The sequence below is a fragment of the Carcharodon carcharias genome, chromosome 11, assembly GCF_017639515.1.
Source record: "Carcharodon carcharias isolate sCarCar2 chromosome 11, sCarCar2.pri, whole genome shotgun sequence".
NCBI classification, from domain to species: Eukaryota; Metazoa; Chordata; class Chondrichthyes; order Lamniformes; family Lamnidae; genus Carcharodon; species Carcharodon carcharias.
Window position 1 is genome coordinate 46,544,637 of NC_054477.1, and position 17,304 is coordinate 46,561,940.

The 17,304-nt window shown below is 41.5% G+C and overlaps 1 protein-coding gene across 1 annotated transcript in view; it reads right to left on the reverse strand.

The window, feature by feature from the left end:
• LOC121284085 (microtubule-associated tumor suppressor candidate 2-like) overlaps positions 1–17,304 on the reverse strand; it is a 397,712-nt gene that overhangs the window by 92,149 nt on the left and 288,259 nt on the right. Inside the window, exon 9 of the mRNA XM_041199139.1 lies at positions 11,372–11,589. Within this exon, the coding sequence (XP_041055073.1) occupies positions 11,372–11,589 (218 nt within the window). The remainder of the gene's footprint in view (positions 1–11,371; positions 11,590–17,304) is intronic.

Consider the following 17,304-nt stretch of genomic DNA (forward strand, 5'->3'; position numbering starts at 1 on the left):
TGACCTAAGGCTGTAATGAGATCAGGAGTTGGGTGACTCTGGCAGAATCCAAACTGAGCATCAGTGAGAAGGTTATTGCTAAGCAAGTGCCACTTGATCGCACTTTTGATGACCCCTTTCATCAGTTTACTGATGATTGAGAGTAGACTGATGGGGCGGTAATTGGCTGGGTTGGATTTGTCCTGCTTTTTGTGTACTGGGCATACCTGGGCAATTTTCCACATCGCCGGGTAGATGCCAGTGTTGTAGCTGTACTGGAACAGCTTGGCTAGGGGCGCAGCAATTTCTGGAGCACGAGTCTTCAGTACTATTACTGGAATATTGTCAGGGTCCATAGACTTTGCAGCATGTATATCTGTAATGCAGCCTTGCAGATATTGTCTATAGCTGCCCCCAATGAGCCAGTGCTATAAATGTTAAGTGTGGTGGTCAATTTCAAAGTTTTTTTTGGTAAAGTGCAATCCTCTATACCTACCTCCTCACTAAGGTCCTCAAATGACCAGTGTTGCTGCGATATCCTATGAGAAAGAGGGTAATATCAGTGGCCTGCAACATCCTTTGCTATTCCTGTCCTATATGCATGATAATGGCAAATAGTGTATGCCCAGAGGAAATGGCATACCTGCTCCTCTGAAGCTGTCACTATAGGTGACGAACAAAGTAAAACAAAAGCAAGTTGATTTTACATGAAAAAGGCAGTAAATGGGGATGGAGGAGGGGTGTTGGGTGGGGACGGGGGCAGGGGAAAGATCCCGCCCATGGGTGAGGTTCAATAAAAAATCAAAAGGCTGCTTGGCTGATTCACTCACCCGCCAACTGTAAGGTTGGACGGGCAGCGAAAAATAGGTTTAAATTAATTGATTAAGGGCCTTAATAGGCCTCTTTACTGTCGGTGGGCGCACTGCCGGCTCTTGTGTGCGTCCGCCAACTGAAATATCGCACGAGTGCGTGACGATGTCGGAACACTCACCCGACATCATCACGCACCTATTTTACGCCCGATCAGGTCAGGTGGGGCCCGCACCTAGGATGTAAAATCCTGCCCAGGTCTTTGTATACAGAATGGCAAAAACAGTCCCAGAAGCAGAAATTTCTAGTAACGCTCTGTTTAGATTCAGAAGCTTGTCACACCTGCTTGTCTCTGATGATCCTGGTAATGTCTGCACCTTATAATTTTTGGTCTGAATTACCTGAAATACCTGCAGGAGACTAAGAACAGTACCTGACACCGATCATTGTTATATATTCAAATGAACCCAGCAGGTGGATCATGGGAAGAACCATAAAGCAAGAGGGAATTGAAACAGCCCAATTTTGGAACAGGTACAGTGTCTATGGCTTCAATCTCATATTTCTGCCACAAATTATTACTTGCCTCAAATGTGTGCTGAAAATATATTACAAGTGAGATAGAAATTCACCCACAAATGCGTGTGCAATGACGGATTGAGAGTGGCACGGAGAGGGCAAGTAAAGCATTTATTACCTAAATCAGGATTATCTAGGATTGAGCAAAAGAATTCTGAGAGGGAACAGCAGACATTTGGAAATGCCAGTTGTAATAAAAAGAGATGAATGGAGATTTAGCTTTCAATAGTGTAACAATGTGGCCTTCTGCAAAATGTTAGTGAATACTCTCACTATACAACATTAGCTTTTCCTTCCAGTGGTATCTCAACAGAGTTAACCAGTTCACTATAATCACTTTTTCTCTTGAATTAGCTTGTGCTTTAATTATAAAGCAATATATAACTAGATCATTTAGTAAAATAAAACAAAAAAAGTTGTAATTCCATAAAAAGACAGTAGATGGCACATCAGTCACACAAAAAATGATAAATCTGATGCCACTGTTAAAACCTAAAACAGTTTACTCAATATTTACAAGGATAATGCCATACTCTATTTTTTCATCATGTACCACCCTTCGTTCAGTGTTACCACTCTTGCCTTTGAGTCAGAAGGTTGTAAGTTCAAGTCCCACTCCAGAGATGTGAGCACAAAATCCAGCTGGCACTCTCTGAGGGAAAGTTGCACTGCCACAGGAGCTATCCTTTGGATGAAAAGTTAAACCAAAAAGTTAAACCTGCCTGCCCTCTCAGGCAAACGTAAAAGATCTCATGACACTACTTTGATGAAGAGCAAGAGAGTTATTCTCAACTCCCTGGCCAATATTTATCCCTTAAACAACATGACAAATAAACACTGAGATAAAAACAAAAAAACTGCGGATGCTGGAAATCCAAAACAAAAACAGAATTACCTGGAAAAACTCAGCAGGTCTGGCCACATCGGCGGAGAAGAAAAGAGTTGACGTTTCGAGTCCTCATGACCCTTCGACAGAACTTGAGTTCGAGTCCAAGAAAGAGTTGAAATATAAGCTGGTTTAAGGTGTGTGTGTGGGGGGCGGAGAGATAGAGAGATAGAGAGAGAGAGGCTCTCTCTCTCTCTCTATCTCTCCGCCCCCCCACACACACACCTTAAACCAGCTTATATTTCAACTCTTTCTTGGACTCGAACTCAAGTTCTGTCGAAGGGTCATGAGGACTCGAAACGTCAACTCTTTTCTTCTCAGCCGATGCTGCCAGACCTGCTGAGTTTTTCCAGGTAATTCTGTTTTTGTGACAAATAAACAGATCAACACGTCATTATCACATTGCTGCTTGTGGGAGTCTGCAGTGTACAGATTGTCTGTCAGTGATTTGTGCAAAACTCTACAGTGACTTTTGATCTTCTTTGTACCTAGAAACATTTGGAGGCAGAAATTTGTCTCAGGCACTGGCAAAGAACAGGTGGTATTGGATTGGTCGGCTGTCACACCCAGGGCCTGATATTCAGATCCAATCATTACAATGGAATTAAATATCAGGCGCTGCATATAACAGGTGGCTGAGCAGATATGGTCTATTTTACGCCACCATCTGAGACGAATCTCTACCCCTTAGTTTCTGAGATAGAGGTTGAACCTTATTATTGCCAGGGTCCTGCAGGAGACAGGGTTCCTTCTAAAATAATGAAGAGCACCATATTTATTTGACATATCCAGAATACTGAATTAGTTACTACGTCCCATTAAGTATCTATGAAAACTGAAATCAATATTGCTTACTTCACTTCAATATCCAGATGCTGAAGTTACTGATTGATGAAATCTGCCCAATTATTTGGATTAAATTATAGGATAATTTTCTCAAGGACAATATGACTTTTAAATAATGCAGTACTAGTAGATTTCCCATGGAATTGCTCATAGTGAGCTGAAGAAACAGAGTTGACTTTGACATGGAGTTAGAGAATGAGCTTGCAATGACTACATTGCTTTGTAACTTCCTGCTCCCATTTGGGCAATAAACTGTGTCCCATAACATATAATCAACTGAAAACTTGAGCTCTCTATTCCCTCATCCAATTCTCTATTAGAACATAAGAATATAAATAGGAGCAGAAGTAGGCCATTCAGCCCCACAAGCCTGCCCCACCATTCAATAAGATTATGGCTGATCTTCCCCAGGGCCTCAACTCCTCTTTCGTGCCAGCTCCTCATAGCCCTCAACTCCCAAATATTTCAAAAATCTATCTACCTCGTCTTTAAATACTTTTAGTGTTCTAGCCTCCACAACTCTCTTGAGGTAGAGAATGCCAGACGTTCACTACCCTCTGAGAGAAGAAATTCATTCACACCTCAGTTTTAAACAAGTGTCCCTTATTCTGTAACTATGTCCCCTAGTTCAAGATTCCCCACTAGAGGAATCATCTTCTCAACATCTACCCTTTCAAGCTCCCTCAGAATCTTGTACATTTCAATAAGATCACCCCTCATTCTTCTAAATGCTAATGAATAAAGGTCTAACCTATTTAGCTGTTCTTGATAAGTCAACCCCTTCATCTCAGGAATCAGCCTTGTGGATCTCTTTTGAACTGCCTCTGATGCCAGTATATCCTTTCTTAAATACGGGGACCAAAACTGTACACAGTACTATTCCTTCATTCCTTCATCCAAGTCATTAAAATATAAAGTGAAAAGCTGAATTTCTGGTATAGATCCAAGCTGAACAGCACATCTTACATCATACAAAGCAGAAAACATTACCTTTATCCAAAATCTCTTTGCTTCCTATATCCCAATCCATTACCAACACATGTTTCAAGGCTGATTCGAATTTTCTGTGTTTTCAATGATTGTTGTGCAGAATCTTATCAACAGCCAATACAGTCATATTCACCATATTAGTAGCTTCCTCGAGAAGTGGAAATGACCTGCCCTTCACATATCCATGCTGACCCTCTTTAATCTAAATAAATATCTAAGTCTCAGTTACTCTGTCCCACAAAAGACGGTAAACTGACAAACCTTATCTCCCTTGCTTCTTCAATAATGTATCAGCATTTGCAATTCTCCATCCATAGGAAAAGGGTTAAATGCAGCAGCAGATTTCAGTGGCAGGGAAGTTTTATGAGCTTATGCAGCTGCAAGGTGATATATTTTGGGAAGCTTTTAAGGTTCAAAACTCTCAACAGACTGTATAGAAAATGAGCATCAGACCTATTTCCAGGTTTTCTTCACTGCAGTTAATGATCTCTTTCAATAACACTGCCCAATATTACTACTCATGGTTTATGGGTGGCTTCATGAAGTAGCAGTAGCAGTGCTGATTGACATAAAAATAGTCTTAAGGTTCCTGACAGTATCAGTTGACCATCAGTGGCATACATTTAAGAGACTTCATCGATTTCTGATTGACGCTCAAATTGAAGTCCACCCAAAAATCACATTGGACATACCAACAGCAGTAAGCAGGTATTTATTGCCAATTTTTGTCACATTACCAACTCATTCTTAGGCATAAACAGGATGTAGCCAGACAAAAATGGGTGCCACATTGTCTTAAAATAAAGTGGTTTATTCCATGTAATAAAGGCTGTACTATTATGAAGTTCATTAATCCAGTTACACAGTAAAGATAATTTTCCATTTTGCCGCCTGGGCAATAATATAGCAAAGAGATCGCCCGCCTGTTGTAGGATATCAATACAAATGAATATTGGGCAGTTCTACAATAGACAGACAATTCTTTTTGTCACATTACTTCTAAGTTGCAAATTACTCTCAATGTATTTTATATAGGCCCAGATCTTAGGCAAAGCAGTAATCATCATTAGATTGCCACGCCGCTGGAACTTTTCCTCAACTTGACCCTGCTCCGCATTTCTTGCTGGGTCTTTCGAGCCTGGCTTGTCCAGAAATGTGGAGCATGGCATCCCTCAGAGAACTCCATCGCAGAACAGTAGCATTGGGGGGAAGACAGGGCATGACCCCTTATTATGCCACTAGCTGCCACAAGCTTAGTTTAAATGCACATTGTGAATGCTAGTGAATGGATGAATGGATGAGTGGATGAATCAGTAAATGGGTAGGATGGTAGGATGGATAAGCAGGTAAGTTAAGTGGGTAGGATGGCAGGTGGATGAGGTGGCAGGTGGATTGGGGGTGGTCGGGGGGGTGGTCAGTGGGTAGAAGGTTGTCAGTATAAGTGATTGGGGGGTCCCAGGGAGCTGGAGAATTGCCCATTATAAATTCAAACTTCTGGGCAATTGCCATAGAGGTTAGCATGCCAGGACATCTGTGGGGTCCCAACGATCCAGAGACCGGACCATATGCACCATGATCTCTCGCAGAAGCCAACCTGAAAAGTTGACTGGGATTTAGTCTAGCGACATGGTCCCACCCGCTGGTTAAGGTGCCCTCAGGTACTTTCCTGGCCTGTATCAGGTCTTCCACGCAATCAGCCCCATTGGGGTGGAAATCCCACCCCCAAAATCTTCTGGCCAATTAGAGGCCAGCAACTTTCCATTGCCGGCAGCACCATTGGGCATGTTGGCTGTTGTTAGTAATGCTCTGAGGCTCAGCCAAAGTGTCACCGCTGGATCCCTGGATGCAGGTGAGAGGGATGCAATGGAAGTTGTGGGGAGAGGTTGCCAGAGACGGGGTGGAGGAGTTGGATGCAAGTGGGGTGACTTTCAGTGACGCCCCTTTCCCAATACCGGGTGCCATTACATCCCTGAGCCACCGCTAAATTCTGATGGACTCAGGGATAATTGCTCTTAAATGGCGTATTAATGATTGACAATTGGCAAGTGTCATCCTGCTGATGGCAGGCAAGATTCCCATGTTGAGCCTTTCCCGCTCTCAACTTATTTTTCCCAACGCCGGGAACCCGATGCAGGCTCTCCTGCTATATTCCCCCGGCCTACCTGGCAGACTCCATTCCACCCATTAACTTTGTTCCTCTCTCCACAAATGCTCAGTATTTCCAGTATTTTCTATTTTTATTTCAGATTTCTAGCATCTGCAGCATTGTATTTTTGTATTAATAATAATCATAATGGGTTGAGGAGAGGGGGCGTGAGAGTCTTGATGGAGAGACTAGTGGGGAAGGAGCACCCATGGCAGGCAGAGCTTGAACAGAGTACCCCATGTGGAAAGGGAGCACTTAAGGGTCTCAATTGGGGTGAGGGCAGGCAGACTACCCTAGGCTTCACCCACCTCCTGTAAAATTGTAGACAGGTCGGAGGCAAGCAGGAGGGTGGAAGGGAATTTTATGGGTCTCCCAGCCTGCAAATCAGCCAGTGCGGCACTGTAAGATTGTGCCCCAGATTATTACAAGGTAATAAAGATATCAATCAAAGAAAGCCTGCGCTTTCCTGCAAACTGTGTCTGGTTCAAATGCACGACCTGTGAAGTAGGATTGAACAGCAAGTTTTCTGACAAGTGTGCTGGGATTCTAATTCATGACCACTTGAGCCTTGGTATCACGACAGTTATGTATTCCTTTTAATTTATCATACCAAATAGCTAATTCAATCAAACAAGTCAAAGGAACACTGAATTGATCTATCCTGATCAGGATGGCAAAGAGTCTATTTAAAAAACATTCCAAAGCAAATGTAAAATTGAGACAGAGTCACCCATAGTCATCAATCCTCATCAGATTAAACACAAGTGAATTCAGAGATATTGTGAAGATGGGGGTATTTAAAAAAATATATTTTTGGGAATATTGTGGTATTCTATAAAGAAGGCTATGAGTGATTGTGTGTGTGTGAGTGTGTGTGTAATTAAACTGGGGGAAGGTTAGTAAAGACAGTTTGTCTGGGAGCAGAGAGATGAAAGGTAAAGGAGCTAAATGCATGCATTTGCAATGAGAGGCTATGGTGAAGTTGAATGTATAAGTAAATAGGTTGGGTTTGATATCTGCATGTGTGATAGCTAAGGACTTGACTTTACAGCTGTTAAATTTCAACAGGAGTTTAAAAGTGACAAGAGACTTTTACAACTTACAAAGGTTACATAGGTAAACAAGGGAACATTATTAAATTTTTTAATTTTATTTTACCCGTAAGTGAAAGCAATAGGAAAACATGAAAAGTTTTTTATATTTTGGGAAAATTGAGTTAAAAGAGGTGCTTAGAACAATGGAGTCTAAGATCAAAGAGGAAAAGGATAATTAAGGAAAAATGTTTAGTTGAGTTGTATTGGAGATGCCCTGAGTTATATGCTGAGAAAAGTTGTGAATTTGAAGCAGCCATCTAGTTTCAAGCCAAATAAGACTTTGCTTCCAGAAAGCGGTCTGTCCTAAACTTCCTTCGGTTTTCCACAGCAGAGTGGAAGAGAGTGAGTAGTTGTATGGTATACTTTTTAAAGAAGCAGTAGTTTTTGTCTTTGGCAATATTACTGGATTTTTATGGTTAAAATCCATAAGGGAGCTGTTGCCAAGTAGTTTACTTGTGTGTTCTGACCAAGTGGGTTTTTTGGGGGGAATGTTTTGTAAGACTGTTTAACAGTGTAAACTTAATCTTGTGTGTTTAAGATTTTTTTCCTTCTTGTAAATAAATCTTTTAATTTTAAAATCCTAAAGAAGTATTACTAGGATTCTATGGCCAGAATTTTCCTGTCAGCGATTTGGGGGCGGGGCTCGCTCACCGACGGGAAAATCATGCGGGATGATGTTGGGAGGAACCCCTGACTTCATCCAGGTCCATTTAAATGTTGAGGAAGGTGGGTGGACAGCGAAACCAGCTGTCCGCCAACCTGTCAATGGCCAATTAAGGCCATTGACAGGCTAATTAAGATCATTAAAGACCCTGCCCATCCAACCTAAGGTTGGCAGGCAGGCCAGGAGCCCCAGCGGGCTTCTGATAATACATGAAACCTCATTCATTGGCGGGATGAAGTTTCATGTCCGTTTTTAAAAAGTTTAGTAAAGTTTATGTCCTTTTTATTAACATGTCCCATCTCGTGTGACATTGTCACATGAGGGGGACATGTTAATAATTTTTATATTTTTCTATTTTTAATGTTTTTTACACTGTTAGTGATCTCCCTGAGATAGCACTTAGTCTCAGGGAGCAGTGTGCGCTTTCACACGCATGTGCGAAAGAACGCACTTTGACAGATGGGGATCCCTCCAACCCCCCCCCCCACACACACACACACACACACACACACACACAGGAAGCGCTAGGCAGGCTGCTGGATGGGCCTTAATTAGCCTGCCCACTCAAAATGGTGGCAGTCCCAGGTTCGGTGGTGGAGTTCAGCTGCCCACCCACCACCGAGCCGGTGGGGCCCGCCCACCCATCAAGGTAAGAATTCTGGCCCATGCTTCTGGGATCAGTAGTTTTCCCCTGGTTTTCAAAATACAAAACAAAAAAGTAAGACAAGTTTCCCTCATGGATCTGGCTTGCTCAGTGAGTAACATCGGCTATGGTTGTAACAATACAGTGACACTAATCAAAAATCATCCAGTGAAATTGTACAATGTGAATATTTCTGAAAATTGCAGCTGATAAAATACTGACTTGCAGCTACAAAGATAAACCCAAGAAGAGAAGGAAAAATATGGCATCAAGGATCAACTGCCCAAGATTTTAAAAAGAAATACTGCAGAACTAGACCACTTGCCATAGTACATCAAAGATTTTCTTGGTCGCTATTCAATGGGGACGACATGGGTCTCGCCTGGTAGCTGGAGAGATGGTGAGGGCCCCATGTCTCCTCTTTTCAGGAAGGCGCATTGCACCTTTTACCAATCAGACACTTCACCGGGCAGTGGCAGACCTTCCCCTGGATCAAGGACCACAGGGATGGGAGAGCCGGCCACCGAGAGCTGCCGGGTGATCAGAGGCTGGCAACTCTTCATTGCTTGACAGAGCCACTGAGGGGGTGATGGCTGCTGCTGGTACTACCCCCACCTGAGGGACCCAGGTGAAATGTGTGATGGCAGGAGGGGGAATCACAGGATGGGAGTCACAGGGGAAGGAATGGAGGGGGGTCAGCAGCAAGGGTGGGAGGATGAGTCTGAGCAGGCCCCTCCCTTTCCAATGTCAGGTCCCTCAATTAGGCACTGAGGGCCTTTGAATAAGTGACCCCCTCTGGCGGCATGGAAGTAACCCCGGCAGGTTTGCTTTTCGGGCTCCCTGCATGGGTCTTGGGATGAGGCCCTCAAGTGGGCATTAATTGCCCGCTAAAGAGCCTTAACTGGCAGCAAGGCTAGAAGGCAGTCCACAGGCCTTTCCACCGTAGACTTAATTGGGACTGTGGTAGGGAGGTGGTAGGGTCTGCCTGATTTAATGCCCCCACTACCAAGCTTGTCGTGGGGGAAGGCATTAAATTTTGCCCCTTGTTTCTGAGAATGCAGTGTTTGAGTTTTTAATTGCTGCTTCTCATTTAAGTAAACTGACAGCATGAACCTTTGAAAGATATTCAACAAAGCAGATCTTTTAAAACCATGTTCAAATAATCACCTGCTCAGAAATGGAATCATTTGGGAATCTCCAGGAAATGGATATTCTCTGTAGCTTCTGTCACTCCTATTTATTTTTAAACTTGAAATTCACAATATATCAGTTAAAACTTAATTAGAATGGGACTGTGGAAGAAACAGATTGGCAAAGTACTGTTCGGTTAAAAATTACAGAATACACTTTTTTCAATAGGGTCTATAGGCCCGCCAACTTTGTGAACTTTGAGGACAGCCTCATCTACCAGGAATGCATATCTGAAACTTAGCTATAGGCCCTGCACAATTTTCCAGTCACTTATTCGGCAACTATGTGCAAGAATAGCCAGTGAATAAAGCTCTCTAGTGTGGCACTAAGTCCAAAAACTTCAATATCTCGATTGAAGAAGGCCTTTTGGCCTAGAAATTAATTGGTGCTGTGCTCATTTCCCCAGTGTAAAACAGGCTCCTAAGCATCTAATATGGCAGGTGGTGCATGCACAAACATTCTGCAGCATATGTATAAAGCCCTATTGGTAACAGAACCTTGTACATGAATATAGGGGACACAACGCCTATTTCAGGCCCCTGTTCTAAAATTCAGAAGCGAATGAACATTGGCGCACGCTGAAGTTAGTACTTTCAGGTGCCTGACAATCAAACCAGCGTCCTTTAAAGAGACTGCTGAAGGCTGCTACCTGAATGGTAAGTTTCTATTTACTTATATTATTGTGGAGCTAGATGGAACAAGACCCTGCCATCTGTCACTCACTCTTCCTCCTCCTGATTGTCTCTCACCCCTCTATCCATCCTCAGACACTCATTACCATCTGGGCTGGTGTCTGAGCTGACTGATCTTCCTTCCTCCCTCAGGCCTTCAAGCTGCCCCTGCAACCCTGACTGGAACCTGCAGGTCGCCAGTATTAAACAAACGAGGCTGGCCGACTGACTAATTTCCTGTGGTCCTGCTTCCAGCTTCATTAGCTGCATGCACCCCATGTGCTGCATCAGGATCGTGCTCCAATTTAGGTGCAATTCATTTTTTTAAAATTATGTTTTGAATTTGGCAATCCAGCAGCAAAACAAAACAATATAATTCAAATCATAGAAAACTGAAAGTGGATTTACAAGGATACATTAAGCCTGATTTTAACTCTGTGCAAGTGGATGGGTCTTAATGAGTTAAAAAGTCACTCATGAGTCCCAATTCAAAGCCACTTTGAAACTTGCAAAGGTGTAAACAATTTTTTGCACTGACAATTTTATTGCAAATCAACTATAAATTACAACAAATCTAGTATTAATGGCACTAACCTCAAGCAATTTTGTAGAATGGAGGTAATATACAATTCAATAGAGGATAATAACCATTATGTCTTATGACTTATTGATTACAATTCTACCAGTATGCCTTTGAGTCCAAACCGGCACAGGTTTTTGGCATGACACTGTTGTTAAATCAGTGACTTTATCTATATAAAAGATAAAACTGGTTGTAAACCAGTGTTCTGTTAATGAAAAAAATTAATGATGTTTGACAATTTCCTACAGAAGCCAAATAAACAGCGTTTTTATATAAAGGATGTACTCACTTTATGATGGAAATGTTGTGTTGTCACAGCAAGAACCTCAATGCTAAGGCTTGCTCTTTTTAAGTGTTCGTGGAGAGATTGTAGCTGTTTGGCCTGCTTCTTACACTTGTCCTTGAGTCTCTGGACAGTTTGGCGCTCAGTCTCTCGAGACTGGAGGTCAGGCTTTGCTGAAAATCCATTTCTCGCTACACCTGCAGCACTCCTTAGCTTGCTCAGCCCTTGGGGAGAGGTAAAACAAATATTAGAGATTCTAGACAAAGATTTTCATTAAGTTTAAAAATCAAGCCCGTAACTAATGCATAATCACCTTTCTTTATTCTGCATCATCCAGCATTGTATAGACAAGGCTTCATTAATAATTACATCCAATTAGGTAAGATTAAATGTCAGTGGTCATTAAAACTGAAGTCATTTTAACAGAGGATGTAATTGATTTTATTGGTCATAGCCCGTTAACCTATACAGCACACAATCACCAGCTGAGCAAGATATGGAAAATAAACTGGCTGAGGTGAAAATGTGATTTAATTGCAATACTCACAAGATTAGTCATTCTGAGAAGATTGAGCTCATGAATAGGCATACTCATCATCCAAAGCAAATAGTACAAAGTGAAAAGAAGAGTCAATGACTTCAAATCCTTCAGTACATCAGATATCTGACAGTGTAAACTGTATCCTCTATGAATTTTTCTTACTCAGAATCTATTTGCATATGGCAAAGCTTCATTCCTCATCTTAAAGTCTAGTGCTTCTTATTCTTTGAATGGGGTTATCATATGAACAGGTGAAAATCACAACACTCCTCAAATGAATTTCAATTTACTGCCAACAGCTGTGCCCATAAAATGAGTGTTTTTTTCAAAAATAGACTTTATTCATAAAATATCTGGAAGATCATTACAAAATATTTCTAAATCACCATCACAAAAAGTGCAATCAGATTCAACTTTTACACATGGATCACGGAGTGCTTCAATACAATCAATGAATATTACAATCATTTCAATACGGTCATTACAGAAAGTCAGACAGTGCAATGGTATTGGAGTTATCAACATACATAATGTTGCACTCTGAGGTTCTTCAATACAATTATAATACAATTAGTATTCAATGCATACATTTATTGTGAGCCGTACAGCCCAAGGGGTCTATACCTTTCCCAGCCCCTCGGTGCACTATGGCAGAAAAGTCTTAGACAGCGACTTGAAATTTGCGTTGCATTCTATCATGCCTTTTCTGGGTTGGACATAAGCCACATGCCACATTGTCTCAGATCCATTTTAGTCATTCAGAGCACTTGCTAAAAATATGCAAATCAGGATCATACACCAATTGTAGGACTCCAATTGAAAAATGGCTGGAGTATTTGCTATGTATGCTTTTCCCAGTTGTCTAGCCAGCTAAATGATATTAAAGCATATTTTCTTTGCATAAAGTCTACAGAACTATCCCACTTTGAACCTCTCTCCACTGCAAGTCAATAGATCCAACAATTTTCATGCTTTGATTTGTTCAGTTTGGAATTTCTCATCCAATCATAAAGGATCCCTTGTTCTGATTTTATTCAAGGAACATTAATTTTGTCTTTATTTCAAATTATTTATCAGTACTAAGTCAAAACTTCAAACTGCACGCTAAACTAGTTAGGCATGAATATATTATTGTAGTATTAGGCAGTTCCTTGGAATTGCGGAAGACTTGCTTCCACTCTGGCTCGATGGGTTCTGAGATGGCTGATAAGTCCAATGCATGATCTGCAGACTCTGCCAAATGTAGGGCAGGTGGTGCTTGAAGGTTGGGTAGATGGGTTGTTTGGAGGTTTGTGTGCTTCCTCTGATGCCTCGACTTCGTCTCTGCACATTGCTAACAAATTTCTTGATGTGTTCAGTGCCTTCCCCGAATGAGTCTTCTCTATTTTGCTCAGTCACAAGCCCGGGCCTCCCAAATATCCACGGCAGGGATATTTGACCTCTTTAGAGATGCTTTGAGGACATCCCTAAAGCCTTTCCATTGTCCTCCTGGGAGTGTCCTGCCAAGACTGAGTTCTGAGTAGAATAGTTGTTCATGAGTCTCGTGTCAGGCATACAAACTACGTGTCCTGCTCAGCAGAACTGGTTTTGAGTGATTAGCACCTCGATGCTGGGCAAATTGGCTTCGGAGAGGATGCTGTTATTGGACTGCCTTTCTTGCCACCAGATTTGGAGGATCTTGCGAAGGCTCTCCTGATGGTGCTTCTCCAGTGCTTTGAGGTACCCGCTGTAGGCTGTCCAAGTCTCATGCATATAGGAGTGGAGAGTTCACTGCTGCCTGGCAAACTATGACCTTAGTTTCGGGTATGATATCCTGATCTTTAAATACTCTTTTCCTCAGTTGGCTGAAGGCTGAGCTGACACATTGAAAGTGATGAAGAATTTTGTCATCTATGTCTGCCTTTGTCAAGAGGATGGCTCCCAAGAGACAAAAATATGGAACATTTTCCAGGATCTCGCCAATCCTTTTCCAATCAGTTCCCATAGCACAATATTTTTCCCTGTCGATTAAGGTCAACAGTTAGATCCTGGAAAACTGTTGCACTATCAACCTTACTTTAACATAGCTGAAAATAATAAAGTTCCAATTCTGTTTCTTGGGATGCACCACCACAAGGTCACCCCATTCAAGGATCATGCCTCCTGTTTTAATGCTTTACCATCTGTAAATTAGCAAAGCATCAATCCCTTTAAAAAGGAAAACTGTACAGTTTAATTGAAAACATTGGTTCATAGGATGTGTTCTAAGTGCTTTGTTTTTAATTCATCACACATCCATGTAGGACTCCTGCCCAGACATTCATTCCTGCACTCCACTGACAGAGGCAAGGGATGCCAGCAATGATACTCAGCATTGTTACTTTATATAAGTAATGCTTTTCTTCTGGAAATGAATCCAGCAAGCGTATGCATGGTAAATAATCACCTGCATGATATACTTCAGTCTCTGTTGATATATTGTTTAGGGTGACCAAACATCAGAGAAACATCTCCTCTTTCAAGGTTAGTTTAATCATAAAATGGGTTTCTCTGATTCGTATGCACATTGGTTTAAATGTATCCAGCCTCTCATATTTTGGCCACTGGCTCATGTGATAAAAATGCTCTTAGACATACATATCAATCGCGTTCAAAAACAGAATTACCTGGAAAAACTCAGCAGGTCTGGCAGCATCGGCGGAGAAGAAAAGAGTTGACGTTTCGAGTCCTCATGACCCTTCGACAGAACTTGAGTTCGAGTCCAGGAAAGAGCTGAAATATAAGCTGGTTTAAGGTGTGTGTGTGGGGGGCGGAGAGATAGAGAGACAGAGAGGTGGAGGGGGTTGGTGTGGTTGTAGCGACAAACAAGCAGTGATAGAAGCAGATCATCAAAAGATGTCAACAACAACAGTACAATAGAACACATAGGTGTTAAAGTTAAAGTTGGTGATATTATCTAAACGAATGTGCTAATTAAGAATGGATGGTAGGGCACTCAAGGTATAGCTCTAGTGGGTTTTTTTTTTTATTTTTATTTTATATAATGGAAATAGGTGGGAAAAGGAAAATCTTTATAATTTATTGGGAAAAAAAGAAGGGGGAAACAGAAAACAGAAATTTTCTGTTTCCCCCTTCTTTTTTTTCCCAATAAATTATAAAGATTTTCCTTTTCCCACCTATTTCCATTATATAAAATAAAAATATAAAAAAAAACCCACTAGAGCTATACCTTGAGTGCCCTACCATCCATTCTTAATTAGCACATTCGTTTAGATAATAACCAACTTTAACTTTAACACCTATGTGTTCTATTGTACTATTGTTGTTGACATCTTTTGATGATCTGCTTCTATCACTGCTTGTTTGTCGCTACAACCACACCAACCCCCTCCACCTCTCTGTCTCTCTATCTCTCCGCCCCCCACACACACACCTTAAACCAGCTTATATTTCAGCTCTTTCCTGGACTCGAACTCAAGTTCTGTCGAAGGGTCATGAGGACTCGAAACGTCAACTCTTTTCTTCTCCGCCGATGCTGCCAGACCTGCTGAGTTTTTCCAGGTAATTCTGTTTTTGTTTTGGATTTCCAGCATCCGCAGTTTTTTTGTTTTTATATCAATCGCGTTCTTGCTTATAGCTTGTAATTAAATGATACGGTTATGAAAGCTCACAATCTATTGGGCAGAAAACTTTACCAACAATAATTGGCGTTTACATTAATGACACATCTAATTTTGAACTGGTATTGGGGATGAAGTCTTTCTGTGAAAGTGAGTAGGCTACAGGAATAACTAATCTGGATAGAAATTTCAGCCGGGATTTTCTTGTCCTGCTGGGAAATTCCCACCCACAGCCTATGGACTTCTGGCTCCAAATTTTCCATCTCGGCTTCAACAGGCTCTGCACGGAAAATCTTGGCCCTCTAGTGAAAATAGCATTAAGGGTTTGCTATAGGCCATCAGGTCAACCTACTGAGAACAGTTTGCTCTATGAAGAGATTAAGAAGAATGTGTGAGAACAGGAAAGTTATTCAATCAACCCAATATAGATTAAAAGCCTAGGGTCAGAGTTGACAAATGTATTGCATCACTGCTGCATCTTCCATCACTCCATCGATGTGAGCTAGCTGTTGCTCTTGATAGCACCCATCTTGATGTAAATGAGGCCATTAGTTCAATATCAGGGATGCATTGGGTCTCACCATTTAGGCACAACATATCAAGCTAATGCAGAATAGCAATCAACAAAGCCAAAAGGAAGTTGAACAACAAAGCCAAAGTGGTAGGATATAAGCAAGAGGAAGTTGTCAAGTGCACTCATTGGAGCACATCTTGAGTACTGCGCCCAAATTTGCTCACCGAAAAACAAAGAAACCATTCTTGAACTTGAAGCGGTGTAAGGAAGAGCCATGTGGCTGATTCCTGGATTTAAACTCACTCAAAACCCATTCACTTCCACAGAGTTAAAATCAGGTCCTTAGTTTGTCAGAGGGCTGAATTAATAAGGAAGGACAGGAAAGATTTGGACTTCTCAGCCTGCAAAGTTGGTATCCGAGAAAGGAAAGGTACTAAATGGTGGAAAAGTTAATCTGGAACATTACTTTAAATTAGATAGTGGGAATAGGACAAAGCAACACCTGTTCAAACTGGGAAAATGTAACTTTAGGACATTCCATGTAGGTACAGAGGACTTATGAGCTCTTTACCATGCAAGGAGTGAATCAATACTTAGAATGGATTTCTGGGCAGAGAGGTGATGGTGCAAACTCTGAATTGTTTACAAAACAATTAGATGCAGCAAAGGTTATTGGAGAGTTGTTCCAGATGGATGAAATAAAATGGACCAAATGGCCTTCCCCATTCCTAAGTATCTTGTGTGATCTTGTAAACATGCCTTTTGCAAAATGGTCACGTTTTGTAATTCCCATGCCTTGTGATTTTTGCCTTCCAACATGAAGAATTAATGGAAATATTCACACAAAGGTGTAGCCAAAAGGTGCGGTTCCTCTTTTAATGTACCATTTGTTTTTTCAGCTGGCTTAAACACCTTTATGTGATTCTTTCAACTTGTATTCAGAACTGTCTGAAGGGTCATGAGGACTCGAAACGTCAACTCTTTTCTTCTCCGCCGATGCTGCCAGACCTGCTGAGTTTTTCCAGGTAATTCTGTTTTTGTTGTGAAAAAAAACTGAATGTCCGGTCTTCAATATGATGATAATTTTCCTGCTGTACAGTTGATTCCATCTCTCCCTTTAGTTTCTTAGAAACTTGACCTAGCCTTTTTGCCCTGAACTCTATGAATGGGCTCATTCTTTGACTATCAGTGTTACTACTACTCAAAGAATCAGTTACCTAAAAGACTGTGCCTCCCATAAGGCCTCTGATTTAAAATATTATATGAAGCTACGACTAGGGACTAG